The sequence below is a fragment of the Heteronotia binoei genome, chromosome 21, assembly GCF_032191835.1.
Source record: "Heteronotia binoei isolate CCM8104 ecotype False Entrance Well chromosome 21, APGP_CSIRO_Hbin_v1, whole genome shotgun sequence".
NCBI lineage: Eukaryota > Metazoa > Chordata > Lepidosauria > Squamata > Gekkonidae > Heteronotia > Heteronotia binoei.
In genome coordinates, this window is record NC_083243.1 from 186,237,876 (window position 1) to 186,260,915 (window position 23,040).

At 45.5% G+C, this 23,040-nt stretch overlaps 1 protein-coding gene across 1 annotated transcript in view; it reads left to right on the top strand.

Moving 5' to 3' along the window:
• PTPN4 (protein tyrosine phosphatase non-receptor type 4) overlaps positions 1-22,833 on the top strand; it is a 228,114-nt gene extending 205,281 nt beyond the window's left edge. Inside the window, exons 23-26 of the mRNA XM_060262449.1 lie at positions 760-888; positions 4,484-4,632; positions 15,728-15,863; positions 22,324-22,833. Coding sequence (XP_060118432.1) covers positions 760-888; positions 4,484-4,632; positions 15,728-15,863; positions 22,324-22,410 — 501 coding nt within the window. The 3' untranslated portion in view covers positions 22,411-22,833. The remainder of the gene's footprint in view (positions 1-759; positions 889-4,483; positions 4,633-15,727; positions 15,864-22,323) is intronic.
• Positions 22,834-23,040: the final 207 nt, after the last annotated feature.

Genomic DNA, 23,040 nt, shown 5'->3' on the forward strand with positions numbered 1-23,040 from the left:
ATTGCAGTTCTTACAATAAACATTATGCATTAAAAAAATATTTACAGTATTTCTGAATGTTTGTTTTTTTCCCCCTGAGGAATTTGTTTCTCAGAATTTCTTTGGACAATAAGTGAAGTAATTACATTCCTTTCAAACCCAGCCTTATTGTACTGTATTAACATAAAAAATACATCATTGACATCATTTTTAATGTTTGAGAGGTTGCTCTAAGTTCATTATATGACAGAAATGCTCAGTGACTACAGTGAAGCCTGCTCTGCGTTAGGAGTCTAGAAGAGTTTCAGAGTTTAAATTATTACACTGGCAATAAGTTGGTAGGTTTCCATGGGCACAACAGAGCATAGGGATGGAGACCATACTGCTTTACAAGTTCCGAGCTTTCAGTATGTTTAACTAGGAAATGGTGTAGAATTTTAAATCAGCAGGCCTGTTTGCCTTCTTAGAGCCCCATGTGCTTGCATTTACAAGTATCCCCAGTGTTGTGTGGGGACATTTGTAAGTTTACTTAAATTTATGTAAAAAAGGAAATCAGCTAGTGGAACAATCTCATTTATCCTTTGCTGAGATGTCAGTTAGTCACTAGTGGATTCGCTTAATTCGATTGTGCAATTAAAGTTACTCGTCTTGAGTTATAAGTCCTAATGGACGTTTCATAGAATAAGTGAAAAGTAACGACCGAGTGTTTAAAAGAAATAAGGGGCAAAATGAGACTTTGACATCTAAATAGAATTTTAAAAAAAAAATTGTTGGTTTTAGGTCAAATGTCATCAGTACTGGCCTGAGCCTGGAGGAAGTTCTGCATATGGGAATTTCCAAATCACCTGCCATTCAGAAGAAGGAAATCCCGCTTATGTCTTCAGAGAGATGACGCTATCTAACTTGGAGGTGAGATTTCAGTGACTCAGTCTTTGAGACCCTAAAACTATGTTGCTTCAGCACATCATTGAAGCAGCATTTTGAATATGCATTTTTAGAGTCTCTGAAGAAATTACCCTATCATATAAGAAAAAAATGTAAGTTCATCCTGTGAATATGAGGAGGGACGCTGGCTCAGTGGTAGAACATCTGCTTGGGAAGCAGAAGGTCCCAGGTTCAATCCCTGGCATCTCCAAAAAGGGTCCAGGCAAATAGGTGTGAAAAACCTCAGCTTGAGACCCTGGAGAGCCGCTGCCAGTCTGAGTAGACAATACTGACTTTGATGGACCGAGGGTCTGATTCAGTAGAAGGCAGCTTCATATGTTCATGAGTTCATTCTTCATTGATTTAGGTCCCATCTCCTGGTAGTAGTCAGAGGGGCAAAGCTAATTTGCCTGATAGTAGGGTCTCCTATCTGGCTCTTAATTAAGTTTTTGCCTCACAGGAAGGCAGGGTTTTAACCCAAAAAAAAAGAAAAGAAAAGAAAAAAACTAATTTTAACACACACAAAAAGAAAAGAAAAAAAGTTACAGGAAAAAAGAGCTACAGGAAATATTCAAAGAGGATGGATCCTAAGTTGTTGGCAATTGCCTTTGTTGTGCCCATTTTGGACCGCCTTGCCTTGCCCATACTCACTACACTACTACCTCCCATTCAGCATCCTCTGGAATGGCATTATGTGGACTCTCTCTCTGCAGGGCAGCAATGCTCTCTCTGTGACCACTGTTGACTCCTCCATGTTAATGGCCTTTGTGAGACGTCCCCCGAGATCATTCTCTTCAGTCTCTTCCCTGCTATGGCAGTCTCAGTCTAGGGCAGGGGTGGCCAACAGTAGCTCTCCAGATGTTTTTTTCCCTACAACTCCCATCAGCCCCAGCCAGCATGGCCAATGGCTGGGGCTGATGGGAGTTGTAGGCAAAAAACATCTGGAGAGCTACCGTTGGCCACCCCTGGTCTAGGGAGTTTTCACTGACAGGCAGACATCTGTCTTAAGAGTACCACCCTAAGTGTGCTGGGAGTTTTTTTTGTGGACCCAACACCTATCCCCCTTAGTACTGATAAAGGTCTCCTTGCTCCTGTACTCATTGGGTTGAACATTACTGGTTATCTCATGACTATAAGAATGGGCTCTCTGCCTACTCTTCTTATTAGCCTGTTATTTCTCACTGCTGCATCTCAGAGGAGGATGCTATTCTAGGAGTCTACCATCAAGAAGAAGATATTGGATTTATATCCCGCCCTCCACTCCGAAGAGTCTCAGAGTGGCTCACAATCTCCTTTACCTTCCTCCCCCACAACAGAGCCCCTGTGAGGTAGATGAAGATATTGGATTTATATCCCGCCCTTCACTCCGAAGAGTCTCAGAGTGGCTCACAATCTCCTTTACCTTCTTCCCCCACAACAGACACCCTGTGAGGTAGAAGATGATATTGGATTTATATCTCGCCCTCCACTCCGAAGAGTCTCAGAGTGGCTCACAATCTCCTTTACCTTCCTCCCCCACAACAAACCCTGTGAGGTGGGTGGGGCTGGAGAGGGCTCTCACAGCAGCTGCCCTTTCAAGGACAACCTCTGCCAGAGCTATGGCTAACCCAAGGCCATTCCAGCAGGTGCAAGTGGAGGAGTGGGGAATCAAACCCGGTTCTCCCAGATAAGAGTCCGCACACTTCACCACTACACCAAACTGGCTCTCCATCAAGCCCCTCACGATTGTCATGCTTTCCAGTTTTCAATCATTCCACCAGTTTTCCTCAGGATCAAATTGCTGCTTTGCAGCATAAGCCCTCTTCACCACCATGGGACTGAAAAGCCTCTTCAGTTCAACACCCTTTTTGGCAGACAGCTCAGGTCCTGCGTCACTCCCAGGCACCACAGCCTCACCTTCATCTGCCATATCATCTTGAATATGAAGTGCCTTAACAAGCACATTGCTCATCAGTTGTTGGCCAACGGCCACGCCTGAGCAACTTCTACCCATTCATGATCCCAAGAACAAACATTGTGACCTTCGGGTTCTTGTTTACTCATTCGACCCATTGTAATAAGAGTAATTGGTTTTATAAGTAGCCAATTATGAGTAATCAATAAAAGTAATCTTACTGGTTACTCATAATTGATTACTCATAAACCCAATTACTCTTATTGGTTACTCATAACCAATAACCAATAAGATAAGTGGCTACTCAGAAGCAATCTGGAGAAGGGATAATTCAGTAGCCATCTGAGACAGTCGTGTGGGCATCAGTCCATACTTCTATGCTTTCTCTAAAAAGATGACATGATATAATAGCTTGGCTGCGTTAGTTTTGGACATAAGGTACTTCAAGAAGAAGAAGAAGAAGACTGCAGATTTATACCCCGCCCTTCTCTCTGAATCAGAGACTCAGAGCGGCTTACAATCTCCTATATCTTCTCCCCCCACAACAGACACCCTGTGAGGTGGGTGGAGCTAAGAGGGCTCTCACAGCAGCTGTCCTTTCAAGGACAACCTCTGCCAGAGCTATGGCTGACCCAAGGCCATTCCAGCAGGTGCAGGTGGAGGAGTGGGGAATCAAACCCGGTTCTCCCAGATAAGAGTCCACGTACTTAACCACTACACCAAACTGGCTCTCTTCAGAGGGTTCTCAACCTTAAGAACTTTGCTAATGCCAGGGAACCTGGGTAGGAATGGAATTATTTTTCCATCCAATGAAAAACGAATTCCCATTTACAAGGCAAGAAGAAAAATCTTATGAGTTGCTTTCCTATTTTTTCCCCCTTGATGTTTGGGGGATGTCTCACCTCACAGGCAGATTTGGTTTGCCTTACTTACAGTTCAGGAGGCAAAATCAACCCAGTGAAGAATGAAGAAAAACAGATACTGCAGTCCTAAGCTCTGCAGTTCTAACCTGAGTTCGATCCCAGTGGAAGCTGGGTTCAGGTAGCCGGCTCAAGGTTGACTCAGCCTTCCATCCTTCCGAGGTCGGTAAAGTGAGTACCCAGCTTGCTGGGGGGGGGGGAAGTGTAGATGACTGGGGAAGGCAATGGCAAACCACCCCATAAAAAGTTTGCCGTGAAAACATTGTGAAAGCAGTGTCACCCCAGAGTCGGAAATGACTGGTGCTTGCACAGGGGACTACCTTTACCTTTTTATTATATTTTATCCAAGGAGCTTTGAATGCTGCCTCTGTAGCTATTGTGCCTCCAGAAATAGCTTTGTGTGAATGTAACTACAACAAATACCAAGCAAGCAGAGTAATAAACCTAATAGATATCTGCTTTATCCACTTGCATATTCTTAACTCAGCCTACAGTGATCTAATAAAACATGTCTATTTACCTTTCGTATGTATTTTATTTAGGGAATGCACGTGCCTAATTTAATTTAAATTTATTCCTGATCATCACAGCATGTAGACCTGTTGGAGCTGATTTTATACATTCATAGCATACTTAATCCAAGTCTTCCAATGCCTGTTTTACCCTTTGTTTAACTACAACTGAATTTAATTGTTATCAACTTTTGTTAAAGTTATTATAGAAAACCATACAGTTGATTACATTTGGGTTCATTTTCTCTTACTAGAAAAACGAGCACCGTCCGCTCGCTCAGATCCAATACATAGCATGGCCTGATCACGGGGTTCCTGATGATTCCAGTGATTTCCTGGATTTCGTGTGTCTCGTGCGGAAAAAAAGAACTGGTCGAGAAGAACCTGTTGTGGTCCACTGCAGGTATTTAGTCCGTAGGCAAAACCTGTTCTTCCTCTTTTTTACCAATTTTGATAGCGTTTTTCCACTTTGTATTCACTTTCAAATACTATGTATCTAAATTGTGAAATCCTGCCCTGTTTAAATTAGAAGAAATAATTATGTGTTATTTTCCTTTTGGAGAGCCAGTTTGGTGTAGTGGTTAAGTGTGCGGACTCTTATCTGGGAGAACCGGGTTTGATTCCCCACTCCTCCACTTGCACCTGCTAGCATGGCCTTGGGTCAGCCATAGCCCTGGCAGAGGTTGTCCTTGATAGGGCAGCTGCTGTGAGAGCCCTCTCCAGCCCCACCCACCTCACAGGGTGTCTGTTGTGGGGGAGGAAGGGAAAGGAGTTTGTGAGCCGCTCTGAGACTCTTCGGAGTGGAGGGCGGGATATAAATCCAATATCTTCATCTATCTCACAGGGTGTCTGTTGTGGGCGGGGGGAGGAGGGAAAGGAGGTTGTGAGCCGCTCTGAGACTCTTCGGAGTGGAGGGCAGGATATAAATCCGATATCTTCATCTACCTCACAGGGTGTCTGTTGTGGGGGAGGAAGGTAAAGGAGATTGTGAGCCGCTCTGAGACTCTTCGGAGTGGAGGGCGGGATATAAATCCAATATCTTCATCTACCTCACAGGGTGTCTGTTGTGGGGGAGGAAGGGAAAGGAGATTGTGAGCCGCTCTGAGACTCTTCGGAGTGGAGGGCGGGATATTAAATCCATTATCTTCATCTACCTCACAGGGTGTCTGTTGTGGGGAGGAAGGGAAAGGAGATTGTGAGCCACTCTGAGACTCTTCGGAGTGGAGGGGGGGATATAAATCCAATATCATCATCTACCTCACAGGGTGTCTGTTGTGGGGGAGGAAGGGGAAGGAGATTGTGAGCCACTCTGAGACTCTTCGGAGTGGAGGGGGGGATATTAAATCCAATATCTTCATCTACCTCACAGGGTGTCTGTTGTGGGGAGGAAGGGGAAGGAGATTGTGAGCCACTCTGAGACTCTTCGGAGTGGAGGGGGGGATATTAAATCCAATATCTTCATCTACCTCACAGGGTGTCTGTTGTGGGGGAGGAAGGGGAAGGAGATTGTGAGCCACTCTGAGACTCTTCGGAGTGGAGGGGGGGATATAAATCCAATATCATCATCTACCTCACAGGGTGTCTGTTGTGGGGGAGGAAGGGGAAGGAGATTGTGAGCCACTCTGAGACTCTTCGGAGTGGAGGGGGGGATATTAAATCCAATATCTTCATCTACCTCACAGGGTGTCTGTTGTGGGGAGGAAGGGAAAGGAGATTGTGAGCCACTCTGAGACTCTTCGGAGTGGAGGGGGGGATATAAATCCAATATCTTCTTCTTCATCTTCTTCCTTTTGACTTTTTAATTTTAAGGTCATTTGAATGACCACATGCCTTTGCCTTATGGCCTTAAAAGTATTTTTTTTTCCAATCGACACAACAGTATAAGGCCTGTTTATGACAGTATGCTCAACAAGGCAGGATTGGAAAACAAACATTTAGGAAGCCTTACTGGCTATCCATATAAGCTATGATGCTAAAAAAATCGGTAAGCAAAGCATCTGTTATTAAGATGCGTAGTAAAACATGTCTGGTTTAACACAGCGTTAACACAAGTCTATGCATTTCATGCCTTACTCGATTCAGATACTTGTTTGAGGCTGCTTAGCTTCTGCATCTGTATAGCAGCTTCACGGCTGGTGCTGTCTTCACTGCTGATGTGGGATGTGCCTGGAGACAGTTGCTGCTGACCCTAGGTGAACTGCAGTTGATTTTAAGATTCCACTCGTGAGTGGTCAAGCTGATGAGTATTTCTAGTGGCTTCTCCATTAGGTCAAAAACAGGGGCCAGTCTAGAGTTCTGTTCTCTCACAGTAAGCAAGCCAAGGCTATCGGTGTGAAGCTCAGTCACTGCACTGCTCATGTGCAATGTCGTTTCCCCAAATGTGGGTAACTTGACTGCGTATCTCAGATCGAAATTCTCCCTTTTGTCCAATCCTTAATCCCTGTACAAAAATATCAATTAGTGCTGGAAAATAAAATTCCTAATGAAAGCCATATTATTGGGTCTCGTTCTCTTCCTTGTGTGTCACGTAAATATGGACTGTTCGGGACTTTTCAGTAGTGAGAAAACATCTGCGTTGTGTCTAGCCATAAAAAAAGTTGTTGTCCCCAGGCTTAAGGACTGAGATTCCAAAATACTTGTATCAAATAGCGGCAGCTGTGTCTAGGGAAAAAAGTGCTTTAAAGTAGCTAGCAAACCATCCTTTAAACAAAGAATGTCCATTCAGTTTAACCATGGCTGAGTTCTGGCACTGAATTAGGGAGTAGGAGTAATACTGTAGCAGGAATTAAGATCCCTGTTACCTTCATATCTAAATTTGGAGGGCTTAACTCGGGCCAGGACTTTTCCGGCCCTGGTTCCAATCTGGCGGAATGAGCTCCCCATAGACATAGGCCCTGTGGGACCTGTTACACTTCTTCAGGGTCTGTAAAATGGAGCTAATCCACCAGGCTTTTAGATGAGGCAGTTGATGTCTCATAGGATCAGCACACACAGACACACACACACACCGTTCAAATCTACTGAAATTTCCTTCTATTGTCTGTTCAAACAGTTGGTTTGAATTACTACTGAGCAGACCTAGTTGTTTAGACGTATCAGCAGACATTTAATAGTTTTAAAGGGCTGTAATTTTAGATTCTTAGAAACAATTTCTGATATCATGTATCGTCTTGTTATGCTTTTATGATTTGTGACCTGCTCTGAGCCTGTTTCAGCGGGAAGGACGGGATAGAAATCGCATTAATAAAATAATATCAAAGGGTGGTGTTGGGGGGGAGACTTTCATAGAGTTTCAAGAATTCCTGTTCCTTTCAAAAGTCAACTTTCCATTTGTGTCTTTGCTATAATCCTCCTCTCTTCCCACAAGTGATACGGGCAGTTTCATATTGTAACGAAGCCATAGGCAAGTGGCACCTTTAAGACCAGCTAAGTTTTAATCAGAACGTAAGCTTTGTGCTTAAATTTATTTACTTATTTATTAAATTTTGTGCCGCATGCTTACATTCCGAATAAAAATTAGTTGGTCTTAGCGGCGCCGCTTGTCTACGGCTTTGTTCTCTTGCTCCAGACCGACACGGCTGCCCACTTGGATCTAGTTTCGTATTGTGTCACTTTTTCTTAACTGTTGTTAAGAAGTCTGTATTTTAGATTGCCTCATTCTTGATATAACTTACATAGTGAAATTCTGAACCATTATAGTCCTTGCGGAAGAGTCAGGAAGATTTATTTATCGTGTGGCAGAGTTGCACACAGGAAGTACCGTATTTTTTGGACCATAAGACGCAAAGTGGGGGGGAAAGTGTGTGCGTCTTGTAGTCCGAAGGTACGTACCTTCAAGGGGCGAGGGGGCGATCCGCTGCCTCTTCCTCCGATCCGGCACGTCCCCGGCGCCTGCTTGCCTAGCTCCATTTTCTTCAGGCAAGCGTGGGATCGCTCCACGTGGCCCCAGCGCTTTGCAAGCACCGGCCGCGGAGGGGGCAGCGTGCTTCCTACTTCCCTGTGTTCCTGCCTTCAGCTGTGATGTTTAAAGCAAGCGCTGAGGTCGCTCCCTCCCCCCTCCGACCCCAGCGCTTGCTTTAAACATCACAGCTGAAGGCAGGAACACAGGGAAGTAGGAAGCACGCTGCCCCCTCCGCGGCTGGCGCTTGCAAAACGCTGGGGCCATGTGGAGCGATCCCACGCTTGCCTGAAGAAGATGGAGCCAGGCAAGCAGGCGCCGGGGAAGCGCCGGATTGGAGGAAAAAGCATCGGATTGCCCCCCAGGAGGAAGGTGCGTCTTATCCTCCGGTGCGTCTAATCGTCCGAAAAAAAACGGTATATAGTTATATGAAACACATAACCAAGTTGATACATTGGGTATGGAGACCAATTGGACAATCCCCCCAAATACTAATATCTAGATTTTCAGTCCGCTCAGTCGCAGCTGGGGAGAGTTCACAGAGCTCCATCACATCCCCCCGGAAAACATGATGCTCACGTTCCTGTGACTGATGGGAAATAGTTTTGCAGACGGCACCACAATCACAGCCAGGTCGTGGTGTTGTGCCCCATTTAAACAACTGGTCTGTCCAACTGCCAAAGCCTGTTTTTATTCTATTCGCTGGCAAGTCACATAAAATATGGGCCTCTCATAGGCGAGGTGGGGGTTTTTTTTAGCAGGAACACAGTTCCGGCTGGCTTGGCATCAGGGGGTGTTACCTAATATGCAAATGAGTTCCTGCTTATTGGTGTTCATCAGGATCTTCTTCATGGTCTCTGTGCAGTCCCGCACATGGGTACTTCACTTGAGCATGAACCTGACCTCAGAGAACTCCCATGAGCTAGCCTCTGGCTTTTGCTACACTTTCTCCCGCGCTCTGGAGAGCAGGCACTTACTGTGCATGCCTGGAGCAAGAAGAAAGCACACGCCCCCCCCCCTCAGTTTCTCCCTGACCACTGCTCCAGATAGACCTACTTTGCTACGTTCCACTCCTTTGCTACCTCATAATTTGTTTCTTCATCGATGTCCACTTTTTCATCAACTGGTATCATTTTTTTTCATCTTTGTGTTGCCCCTGAAAAAAAAACCCAACCCTTTTGTGAGTATTATTGCTTTAGGCTCCCTTGCCTTTGACTCTTTTCCCTCCCCTCCCCTCCTCCCCAAAGGTGATGCATGGAAGGGAAGTCTACTTTTTAAGAAGTGCCGTGATTGTGGGGCTAAAATGCCATCCACTGGCGGCCATTCATTATGTCTTTTTTGTCTTGGTGAAGCCCACAAGGTCAGTTCCTGCACCCACTACAGTAATTTCACCAAGCAGGCAAGGAAAAGCAGAGCTGTGAGACTTAGGAGCCACCTTCTAGAGACTTTGCTCTATTCAGCAGTGTTTTACTTCTCAGGCCCAAGATTCTCACTGCCTCCCTCATCCCAGAGGGGAGATGAGTTGCGGTCAGCAGCTTCCTCAACCTCGGCGGCTAAAAAGCTTCGAAGCAATCCTCAGATTCGTCTTCTGAGCCTCCGCAACTGAAGAAGACTCACAAGCACTCAGGTCTGATCCCGTTTCCAACAGTTCTGTCAGAACCTTCGATTCCAGTTGATGTTCTCATGGAAGCCTTGACTTTTGTCGCTTCGGGTTCAAGTTTTTTTGACCATCCTGGCTCCCCCATCTCTTTAAACTTTGACTCACCTGCCTGCTGTTCAAGTGGTGCATATCTCGAGATGATTCTCAGTTTGCAGTCACGTTCCATCCAATTTCTTTGAGTCGGACACTCGCCTCAAGTCCAACGCCCAACCTTGAATTCAACACTCATCAAGGACACATGCTTCTCCTAACCTCTCCCCTCGCACACAGCGATCCTGTCCTCTACGACCTAAAACAACTATTTCCATTAGGAGCATCAACAGTACTCGCTGGGTTCCAGATCACCATCTCCTCAAGAGTATTTCCCTGATGCTACAGGCAGCAGTACTACTCTTGCTCACCACCTCACTACTCCTACTAGTCCCATGACCAACTTCGAGGATACCAAATCTTGACCGTCCTTCAGTTTCGAGGTCTTATGACCCACATCAAGTTCAGCAGGGCCCTTTGACTTGGCCAGCCACCCTTCACAACATCTCAGCCACTGCTTCTGCTACAACGCTCACACCAGCCACTGCTCCCCTTCAGTTGGCTCCTATGCATCTACTGTCCCTCAGAGATAAGCTCCTGGGATATCAACCTTTTCCTCTGAACCGTCAGATGTTGAACCTGATGTGTTGGATTCTGAACCAGATGACAGTGCTCCTGCGTCTCCTGATTCTGATATTGTACACCCTTGTGCCTCGTCTCCCTCAGAAGGTTCTAAAGCATGGGTGTTGAACTCATCTGCTATGTGGGCCGGATCTGAGATAAATGGGACGTTGTGGGGCCAAGCCACACATTATAAAATATAATGCCAGATAGCAGAGATATAAACTTTATAGAGGATATAGACATGCATGCAGTGCTATGGCCCATGTTCCACTGACTCCTGCATGCCCTCACTCAGTCAGATAGGTCCTACAGGTATGTGTTCAGATAGGCCCTACAGGTATAGTGTTTTAGCCCTTCTGCTGTGGGCTATTAAAGATTGTGACAGCTAGGAACACACTGATATCTCTGACATCTTAGATTTTGCTTAGCCCTTGTTTTGATATCTTTATTACAGGTCAGCAGTGCTAGAGACTGTGGGACTATATTGTATTGGGCTGAAGTTTTAGGTCTGTTAGCCTCCTTGACCTTTAACGGATAGCCTATTTTCTTGCATCATTGAGTGCTAATTAGTTGGCAGTAAGTGTTGTATTTGGTCTTTCCTCGTATCGTTTTAATTTTAGAGGTTTGTTTGTGGAGGCTGATGGAAGAAAGGTCATCGTTTTGATCAGATGGTTATAGTGGATGGTGTGTTTCTCTTTTGTCATCACCAGAGATAAATCCCATTTGAGCTACCCTTTGATGCCATCTTCTGGACAAAAATATATATATTAACCTGTTGCTAAAATTGCAGCACTCCTATACTTCAATGGAGTGACTGATAATAGTTTCCAAATGTAGATAAAATAAAGGCTTTTTAGATACAAAGGTAATATTCTGTTCCAATAAATCTGGTAACATTCTCAGCTAAGTAAGCCTCCTTAGAAACTGCCTTCAAGCGGGTCTCTGGAGGGGCAGCACAGAAATTTTCTAAATAAGCAAACTTCTTCTAATTTTGGTACAGTTGGTACTGCTGTTGCTTTAGATACCATTCATTAGATAACAATTGGTGTGACTGACGTCTGCGTGTTTACATTTGAGAAGATCCCAGTAAAGCTGAAATGAATGAGGAAATTTCAAAGGCGAGTGAATTCACCATTATTTCAGTCAGTAATAGCTACTTGTACATTCTGAATACCATCCACCTGCCACTCCCATGTGAAATCGTAGGCGGCCGCAAAGCCTGGAAACCACAGCCTTTTATACAGCAGAGGCTGGCAACCGATAAATATTGTATGCAGTAAATAGAAGAAGACTGCAGAGTTATACCCCGCCCTTCTCTCTAAATCAGAGACTCAGAGCAGCTCACAATCTCCTATATCTTCTCCCCCCACAGCAGACGCCCTGTGAGGTGGGTGGGGCTGGAGAGGGCTCTCCCAGCAGCTGCCCTTTCAAGGACAACTCCTGCAATAGCTATGACTGGCCCAAGGCCATTCCAGCAAGTGCAAGTGGAGGAGTGGGGAATCAAACCCGGTTCTCCCAGATAAGAGTCCGCACACTTAACCGCTACACCAAACTGACACTCCTAGTATTTAATGCAGACTTGAGGCTAATGTTGCACTTCCCTAGGGCTGTCAAGTTCAACTCAGGAGATATCTGGGGACTTTGGGGGTGGAGCCAGGAGCAAGGTTGCGACAAGCAGAATTGAACTCTGAAGGGAATTTTTGGCTGTCATATTTAAATGGACCATGCTCCTTTTAAATGCCTTCCCTTCGTTGGAAATAATGGAGGATGGGGCACCTTCTTTTGGGGCTCGTAGAATTGGACCCCTTGGTACAATCTTTTTTGAAACTTGTGGGGTTTATGAAAATTCCGTGCCTCTGTCTCAAACAATAAGAGCCCCGTGGCGCAGAGTGTTAAAGCTGCAGTGCTGCAGTCCTAAGCTCTGCTCACGACCTGAGTTCAATCCCCGGCTGAAGCTGGGTTTTCAGGTAGCCGGCTCGAGGTTGACTCAGCCTTCCATCCTTCCGAGGTCGGTAAAATGAGTCCCCAGCTTGGTGGGGGGAAAGTGTAGATGACTGGGGAAGGCAATGGCAAAACCACCCTATAAAAAGTCTGCCATGAAAACGTTGTGAGGGCAACGTCACCCCAGAGTCAGAAACGACTGGTGCTTGCACAGGGGACCTTTCCTTTTCCTCCATCTCAAACAGTAGGGGCCCCCGGATTCCCATGTATTAATCTTCCATTATACCCTATGGCGACCAGTCTCCATAGGGTGTATGGGAGTCCCCATATGGTATAATGGAGTGCCCAGCAGACATTTAACCCCTCTCCCACTTTCTGATAACCCTAAAGTGGGGGGAGGGCTTCCAAACCACAGGATCCCTTGCCCCCAACTGGGGATTGACAGCCCTACACTCCCCTCTTCCTTTCTGAAGAGGCTCTAGGCCTTGTGGATGCTCTCGTAACTCAAACTCAGTCCTAGACTCATCAGATTCTAGTTTTCAACCACAACAGCTCCAGTAACATGGTAGCTTTGGTCACCTAAGATTTGATAACAGCCCCCGTGATCTATACTGAACAGGTCTTATATCGCTTAACTTATTTTTGGGGATGCAATGTATGTATGCTAACTCTAGTCTGTTACTCTCTGGGTATAACTCCTTAGCACTACTTATTCTTCAGAATTTGTGGTTCTTTAAACTTGTAAATTCTTATACTCACCGTAAGCTAACAATTTTAAAATAACGAGCTGTTTGTAGCACTAATATATTTTGAGAGATTCTTGGACAAAAACAGGATGTCTAGCTGGCTGACTCTGGAGACTGGAGAACTGTTAACATTAAAATTATCCCATTTCCTCTCCTACCTTGAATATTTTATATAATAGCATTTCCATTAAAATATTCTCGTTGTTGATTTGTCACGTTAAAAAAGCTACCCGTAGGTCTTGAGTCTGCGAGAAAATAATTATATAAGAAAATAATTATATTTCTATTATTAGTAAATAAATTGATTATCTTGTGATAGTAATTCTATTAAGATACTTAATTACGCCGCCTTCTTTAGCTGCATGTACTTACAAGGCCAGGAGAAGTACAAATTGTGGGAAGGAGAATGTTTCTAATAGTGGGCAGGCAACATTTAACATGAAGCTATAATTTGAGGATGAAACAGGCTTTGCATTTTTTAATATATGCAGATGCTTGTCCACAGTCCAGATACAATACTATAATAATAATAATAATAATTTTTTATTTCTATCCTGCCCTCCCCGCTGGAGCAGGCTCAGGGCGGCTCACAACATAAAACACACATTACATCAATTATACTTATAAAACATGGTTAAAACAATTACAGAGTATTAAAATTAACATAACAGTATGGCGTTATAAACAGGTTTCAATAAATTTCAGAAGTAAAAACGTTTCAAGAATAAAAGCATTTCTAGCAGCATATCTAGATTTGTCACAGTTTTTTCGCTAGTTGAAGGCCATCTTGAAAAGGTGGGTCTTACAGGCCCTACGGAAACCCTCTAAACATCGTAGGGCCCTCACCTCCTCAGGGAGTTGGTTCCACAGTAGTGGAGCAGTAGCTCCACTAGCATCCAGTAGCTCATGGTTTACAAATTGGGAGTCATGAGTATGTGTTCCCTGTTTCTCTCTGTGGGAGCTACACATTATCACATACATGAGTAATTAGCCAGGCTACCTCTGTGGCAGGAAGCCCTTCAAAAGCAGTATACTAGCGTTGAGGGAGAAGCCCTTCCTTCTACCTGACAACAATTTGAATTTATTACTTTACTAGGAATAAAGCTCGTTGTAAGGAAAAATATAGTGAGCTCTAGAAAGAGGCTCTGGGAAAGTTCCCTCTCGCCCTTGCTGTCTTCCCATCCACACAAGTGAAGGCATTCACTCCCCCCACATCTCAAGGGGAGCTGATCTTTGCCATCCGGAGAGCAGTTGTAATTCTGAATGATCTTCAGCCCTCACCTGGAGATTGGCAGCAAAGTTCCTCAGGAGGAAATAGCTGGTTTGGAGGGTGAAGTGTTCGGCATTGTATTTCTCTGAGGTCCCACCCCTCCCCAAACCCCACCCTCTCTAGGCTCCACCCCTTAAATCTCCAGGAATTTCCTAACCTGGAGTTGGAAACCCTATCTCCTTCCCTTTATCTGCCCCTCTGACTTCAGCTTCCCATCACTTCCCCCCTCCCTGAAGCCTCTACATAGGAAAAGGACAGTCTTTCTCCGCTCCTCTCTTCGATCTGCACAGCCCTGCAAGGTAGGTTAGACTGAAAGTCTGTCTCCAGTCTGAAATCACCCAGTCAGCTTCTACGGGAAGAACCTGGATCTGGCAGACCCTGCTCTAAAGCCCTAACTCCTATGCCCTCCTCAAACTCCACCACAGAAGCTCCAGGAATTTCCCACCAACCTGGAACTGGCAGCCCTAGTCAGGACTGGCCCCAATGAGTTCTCCCTCAGAGGCCTTTAGTGAGACCTTTCAGACAAACATTCTCTTTCTGATAACATTGGTCATAAGCAAGGACTTCAATCTCTGTCTCTCGCTTTCCCTCCCTGTCCCTCTCTCTGTATCTGGTCTGCTGCTATGGGACGCCCCCCCCCACCCCCGTTCTGTGGCTGTTCCTCTTCCAGAGGAGGATAGGGAGCCCTCAACCAATCAAGGGAAGGCTTTCTCTGGTTCTTTTCCTCCTCCCTCCCTCCCTCAGCCAATAATGGGAAGGGGTTCTCTCCTCTGTGAAGCAGTACAACAGGCAGCTCAGCCAATGGGAGAGTAGGGAGAGCTAGAAACTGCCAGAACCATGGTTGATTGCCTTTCACTGACAGAATTAGCTTGGCTGGCTAGCAACAGCCACTCAGGTAGGAGAGAGGAGTAGACTAAGCCAATGGCACACAAGTACTCTTCCTTGATGGTTTGATGGGCCAAAGGTTGATGCAGCGCATCCCCAACAAATGAGAGAGCTCCGTTCTGCCTAGGCAAAAAGGCTTTTATATCTATAGGACTGAATTAAATATTTGTATCTTGCCTTTCTCCTACCCCCTCCTCAAAGAGACTCAAAGCAGCATGCATGCAGCAAAACATGCTATAAGGTATATGAAAGTTTATTATATGGCAGAACATCTATCACTTACCTGAAATTTTCATTTCCTTGTTTTGTGGAGTAACAGGTTTCTGCATGTTTTTCTTTCCAAAACATTAAAATGTTCTCTATATCAGCAATTGAACATTATTCTTATGTAAATTGCTAAATGTTCTGAAATGTGATTAAAAAATACAGCTCTTTATCTTACAGTGCTGGCATTGGACGAACAGGAGTTCTCATCACTATGGAAACAGCTATGTGTCTCATTGAGTGTAATCAGCCTGTTTATCCTTTGGATATTGTGAGAACCATGAGAGATCAAAGGGCCATGATGATCCAAACTCCCGTGAGTACTTAATATACATTAGAATAAACTCTTTCCCATGGCACATGCCAGAGCTGGTTAAGAAGACAATTTGGTGCAGTATGAACATAGGAAGCTGCCTTATACTGAATCAGACCCCAAGTCCATCAAAGTATTGTCTTCTCAGACTGGCAGCGGCTCTCCAGGGTCTCACGCTTAGGTTTTTCACACCTATTTGCCTGGACCCTTTTTTGGAGATGCCGGGGATTGAACCTGGGACCTTCTGTTTCCCAAGCAGGTGCTCTGCCACTGAGCTACCATCCCTCCCCTGCTCTCCAAGGTCTCACGCTTAGGTTTTTCACACCTATTTGCCTGGACCCTTTTTTGGAGATGCCGGGGATTGAACCTGGGACCTTCTGCTTCCCAAGCAGGTGCTCTACCACTGAGCTACCATCCCTCCCCTGCTCTCCAGGGTCTCACGCTTAGGTTTTTCACACCTATTTGCCTGGACCCTTTTTTGGAGATGCTGGGGATTGAACCTGGGACCTTCTGCTTCCCAAGCAAGTGCTCTGCCACTGAGCCACCATCCCTCCCCATGAACATATGAAGCTGCCTTATACTGAATCAGACCTTTGGTCCATCAAAGTCAGTACTGTCTACTTAGACTGGCAGTGGCTCTCCAGGGTCTCAAGCTGAGGTTTTTCACACCTATTTGCCTTGACCTTTTCAGTTCGAGATGCCAGGGATTGAACCTGGGACCTTCTGCTTCCCAAGCAGGTGCTCTACCACTGAGCCACCATCCCTCCCCTGCTCTCCAGGGTCTCAAGCTGAGGTTTTTCACACCTATTTGCCTGGACCCTTTTTTGGAGATGCCAGGGATTGAACCTGGGACCTTCTGCTTCCCAAGCAGGTGCTCTACCACTGAGCCACCGTCCCTCCCCTTATAGCACAGGATTTTATGAAAACAAAAGGGTGTCTAGTAGAACCTGGAGCATAAGCTTTCATGGGCTGCATCCACTTCAACACATACAACATCTAACACAAGGATGTAATTTGAGGATGAAACTGGATTTGCAGTCTTAGAGAAGGAAAGTATTTGCCCCCAGTAAACCATGATTTGCAAATTGGGAGCTTGCCTTATCTGTGTGCGTGTTCCTTCCTCCCCTCTATAGCTGTCACCTATAGCAGCTCATTGCAAGCTGTTTTGCAGACGAAGTCCACCAGGACCTCCTGGTCACAGTTCATATAGTAAGAGAACTGGAAGCCCCTTGTCCGTCTTTAGGTCCAGTTTTGGATCATTTCAGTCAGCTCTCCAAGGAAGAAGTCGATAAGATTCTGTTAGCTGTGAAGTCAGTACCTGCCTCCTTGACCCATGCCTGTTTTGGCTGATCAAGCCTTGTGCATATGGTGTTCGGGGGGCCCTGGGAGATATCATCAACTTATCCCTACCTTCAAGGATATTCCCAGTGGGGCTGAAGAAGGCAGTGATGTGTCCACTATTTAAAAATCCTACTCCTGCGGTTCTTGCCAACAGTCTCCCATTTCTGAGTACGGTGGTTGAAAGACTGGTGACTGAGCAGCTCCAGACTTTCTTGGATGATGCCTCCATCCTGGATCTGTTCCAATCTGGCTTCCACCCTGGCCATGGGACAGAGACCCTCACGGATGACTTCTGGAGACACCTGGATCAAGGCGGGTTGATGCTGCTGTTGCTTTTGGATTTGACAGCGGCATTTGATATGGGCGACTATGATCTTTTGACCCACTGCCTCACCATCTCTCATAATAAACGCTTTCCGCTGGTAGGATACAGGGGACTACTTTACAATGGCTTTCTTCCTTCTTCTGTGGTTGAGGACAGAGAGTGGCACATGGGGAGCAGATGTCTCTGTGATACCCACTGGAATACAGAGTGCCACAAGGGGTGATCCTCTCTCCGATGCTGTTTAAAATTTATATGTACCCCTTCACCTAGCTGGTCTGGGAGTTTGGGCTGGGCTGCCATCAGTATGCTGATGACACCCAGCTTTATTTGTTGATGGATGGATGGCCGGACTCCGCCCCAGACACTCTGAACAGGGCATTAGGGGCCGAGGCTGGATTGTTGCAGCAAAACTGACTAAGATTAAAGCCAGCAAAGATGGAGGTCCTGTACCTGAGTTGTGAGGGCTTGGGATCAGGAATCTGGCTTCCCACGCTTGGTAGGGCATCTCCAGCACCAAGGGTGAAGAGCCTTGGGGTGATCCTGGATGCCTCACTTTTGATGGAGACCCAGGTCACCACTGATGCCCCAACAACTTCAACTTTCTTTCCTTCCCCCAATTTCACAGTGCCAAACACTAGACTGGGCTGAATTGCATGGTGGGGAATCTGCAAAGAATTGGGGGGAGGGGCGCCTCATTTTTCCCTGTATTCACCTCCCGGAATTATTTAGGTTAGACTGAGTGTGTTAGGCTGAATGTGTGTGAGTGGCCCAAGGTCACAGAATAAGCTTCCATAACAGATTGAAGATTTGGACCCGGTTCTCTCAGATCCTACTCTGAAGCTCTGTTACACCACACTGGATTTTGTGGGGTGGCTGCTGCTGAACAGTAGCAAGAAATAAATAATAAAAAAAAAACCCTGTGATATACTGGTTAACAACATTTAGTAAAACTTTTTAAAAAGAGTCATATAAGTCTTTTGTATGCATTATAAAGAAGTACAACTTTACAGTATTACAAAGGAAGGTCCATCCAGTAAGCACCCGGATATAGGCTCATTTAGTCAAAAGTCTTCCTCAGGAGTATTCCTATTTCCTTCAAAGTTATCAGCCTCTTGTTACAATTCAACGTTGATATGAGAAGCAAGCCAGGCCTTAACCTCTTTTTTTTTGTCAGCATAATTCAAAAGGCTTTTCCATCTGGTTAGAGAAGATGTTCAGAACTGGCTTGCTCCTAATATAAATACAATGCAGAGAGCATTTTGCCAGCAAAATCCAGAAGACTTTTGCATCTGGTTAATGAAGAGGTTCAGGCAGCCCACTCTGGTGATTCAGCATCTTCTGGGGTTGATGGTGGCTGCCTCTGTGGTTCTCCCACATGCACATGTATCCCTTCCAACTTTGGCTGTCTGCATGTTTCACCCTCAGTGTCAACGCCAACAGGCCATCTTGACCGTTCCAGCCGTGGCTTGCCAATCTCTCCACTGGTGGATGTTGCAGTCCAATCTCCTTCAAGGGATGCCATTCATCCTTCCACTGCCCACAGCAGTCCTGACCACTGTCGCTTCCAGGTGGGGTCAACAACTTAACAGGGCAGGGCCAGTGATCTGCTGCGGAGCATACTCTTCACATCAGCTCCGACAACACGCCCACAGTCTTCTATGTCAATGAGCAGGGAGGAACGGTCTCTGCTTGCCTCTGTCATGTGGCTCTTTCCCTCTGGGACTGGTGCATTCGACATCACATTTCTTATATGGCTGTACATCTTCCTGGTGTGGACAACACGTTGACAGACTCCCTGAGTTGGGCACCACTGAACAACCACAAGTGGTCTCTCGACCCTCAACATCTTTGTCGCATTTTTGCATGCTTCAGCAACCCCTCAATAGATGTCTTTGTCTCCAAGGAGAGCACCAAATGCGCAGAGTTCGACAGCCAGGGTCCATGGGATGCTTTTCTCCAGCGGTGGTCCAGTCCTCTCCACTATCTCTTCCCACCAATACCTCTGATTGCCCGATCTCTCAAAAAGATAATGCAAGATGGAACAAACTGTATTCTGATCATGCCTTGGTGGCCCAGACAACCTTGGTTAACCCCCCAGAATTTGTCCAGCTACCGGACATCCTGCAGTACATCCTGTCTCTCAAAGATTCTGGACTTGGTTTTTCATCCTTAAAGGTCCATTTGTTGGCCATTTCATGCCCCAGTGGATAGGCACACCGTTTTCTCCCGCACCCTTACAAAATCCTTCTTGAAGGGATTGCTGCATCTTCATCCTGTAGTTGAAGCAGTTGTTCCTTCCTGGAGGCTGTCCCTCGTGCTTGCCAAACTTATAACTACACCCTTTGAGCCTTTAGCTTCCATTCCACTTCATCTCTTATCCTGGAAGATGGCCCTCCTGGTAGCACAGTCTGGGAAACATTCTAGTTATATCTGTGCTTTCGTTTGATCTGCCCGACACGATTTTCCATAAAGACACGGTTGTGCTGTGATCAGACCCTGCATTCCTTCCAAAGGCAGTTGCTTTCCAAATCAACAGTGCTTCTGACTTTCTTTCTGGAACCAAAGGATGCTGGCCAGAGGGCCCTGCACATCTTAGACGTCAGGCAGGCTCTTGCCTTTTATCTCTCTCATAGAAAACCTTTCCATAAGGACTCTTAATTTGTTTGTGGCCAGCCCCAAAAGGGTTCCAAAATCTCCACCCAGCTTTTTTCTAAGTGGGTCATCTCAGCTATTCAACTTTGCTATGAACTGGCCAAGCAACCCCTACCGATGGCCCTCGAAGCTCATTCTACCAGAGCGGTTGCTACCTCATCTGCATTTTTAGAAGGTGTTTCATTGGAGGACGTTTGCTCAGCTGCAACCTGGTCCTCCCTGTCCACCTTTGTTTCGCACTATGCTTTGGATGTGCATGGCAGACAAGATGTCTCTTTTGATCAGGTGGTGCTTCATTCTGCCTTCCATTCAGGTAAGTGCCAGCAGGTAATGTACTACATATGCTATCACTGCCAGCACCCTCCGTCCATCTCTTACAACTTGCTAATCACCTTTGTATGGGACTGCACAGAGACCACAGTGAAGATAAACGGGTTGCTTACCTGTAACTGATGATCTTCAAGTGGTCATCTGTGCAGTCACACACATCCACCCAGCATCCCCCAATGCTGGCCCTTCCTTTTTGGTAATCCCTGCTAGTTTTGTCAGCAGCTGCTGGAAGAAACTGGGAGGAGCGCCTTTCCCTCGCTCTAGGCATGCACAGTCAGTGCCTGCTCCCCAGAGCGTTGGAAAAAGCATACCAAAAAAGCCTGAGGCTAGCTATTGGAGTCTCCGAGGTAGGGATCATGACTGAGCACAGACCCATGTGTGTGACTGCACAGATGACCACTCGAAGATCATCAGTTACAGGTAAGCAACCTGTTTTTCACACCTCCAGCTAGAAAGCAGCTTTTACCTTCAGTGAATAAAGATACTTTTATTTATATTACCCCTAAGTAGGAAAATCCCCAAGAATGATTGGCCACAAATCTAGAAAACTGTCTGATTTAAGATAGATAGATAGATAAATTTATTGTCATTGTTCTCAGGAAAATGAGAGCAACGAAATGAGGTGCTCTTCCACAAACATACCAACACATCAACACCCACAAAAGGACATATACATAGACCATTTAAATGCATCTAAAAACACATAACCATTCATAACCCTGCATTTAGCTTTTTTATCTTTTGCTCTTACGGAGACTTTTAATTAAATGTTTCATTGGTATATTACTCCATATAGACTTTAAAAAAAAAATACGATCCTTAATATGATGTATGTAGAGAGTCTAGGGCAGATTTGCTACATGGTTTTTGAAACAGTGTTTATGCTCAGCCATTTTAGCAACAAATTTATAATTGGATGCAGCAATTGATGGTTATTTAATAAAGGAAGTAACAGAGCATTTTGGAACTAGGACTTAGTCTTTTATTGTGTCAAGAATATGCATTGCAACTAATTGGAGAGAACGCTCGAGCATTACAGGCCGGTTTTCACAGGTTTGGGAGCGTAACTAACATAGTTAACATATTAATGGAATTGCATATGTTACGAAAATTGTATATGTTATGAAATGTGTTTATTGTGTATTGGAGTGTTAAATTCCAAGATGGGTTATTTCCACATGCTTTTTGTAAACATATGAACATATGAAGCTGCCTTACACTGAATCAGACCCTTGGTCCATCAAAGTCAGTATTGTCTTCTCAGACTGGCAGCGGCTCTCCAGGGTCTCAAGCTGAGGTTTTTCACACCTATTTGCCTGGATCCTTTTTTGGAGATGCCGGGAATTGAACCTGGGACCTTCTGCTTCCCAAGCAGATGCTCTACCACTGAGCCACCGTCCCTCCCCTAACATATGAAGCTGCCTTATACTGAATCAGACCCTTGGTCCATCAAAGTCAGTATTGTCTTCTCAGACTGGCAGCGACTCTCCAGGGTCTCAAGCTGAGGTTTTTCACACCTATTTGCCTGGACCCTTTTTTGGAGATGCCAGGGATTGAACCTGGGACCTTCTGCTTCCCAAGCAGATGCTCTACCACTGAGCCACCATCCCTCCCCTGCTCTCCAGGGTCTCAAGCTGAGGTTTTTCACACCAATTTACCAGGACCCTTTTTTTGGAGATGCCGGGGATTGAACCTGGGACCTTCTGCTTCCCAAGCAGATGCTCTACCACTGAGCCACCGTCCCTCACTTTGGAAAGCTTTGTAGAATCAGTTCTTTCTGATATTTCAATGCTGTGTTTTTAAACTGTTTTTCAGAGCCAATACAGATTTGTTTGTGAAGCTATTTTGAAAGTGTATGAAGAAGGACTTGTTAGACCTTTAATGCCGTCACTGCATAAATAGGAAACGAAAGAGACTTTTGGGAGAACTGGTATAAGACCCTGGCTGCACTCGTGCCATAACTCTGCTTGCAAGAAATGGTGTCTGAAAACAATGAAGAACTGAAAAGAACTTGGAAAAACTTCAGCACTGTTGCACTTTATGTTGAAACAGAGAACAGTCTCTAAAACACTATGTTTTTTTCTGTGCTGGAAGATTCTCTTTGTTTTTTTGCTCTGAACAAACCACGGACTGAACGAACTCCCTGTCTTCAGGATGACTTTTCCAGACTTTGGTGTAGTGCCATATAGTTCCTTTTGTTTGAACTGCTTCAAAAAAAGGGGGGAGGGGAGGGAAGGGGGGAGCTTGGAATAGTTTCACTTTCTGTTTGACACCTGTGTCTTTTCAAAGCAACAATACACACAAAGCCATCTCTTCCGATGCTAAGATTGATTTGCTTGCGTTAAGGTCCTTTGCTATCTTTGTCTTCATCTTGGTGAAGCGTTAGCAATATTACGGCTACGACACACTGCCTACCGAAGCACCACATTTTGCCCTGTGCCCTTCTAGGATCTCAACTCGATTAGTGACGGGAAGCTGCAATCTGTTCTGACCCAGCGGTAGCTCTGTAAAGGCTCCATTTAAACCAGCATC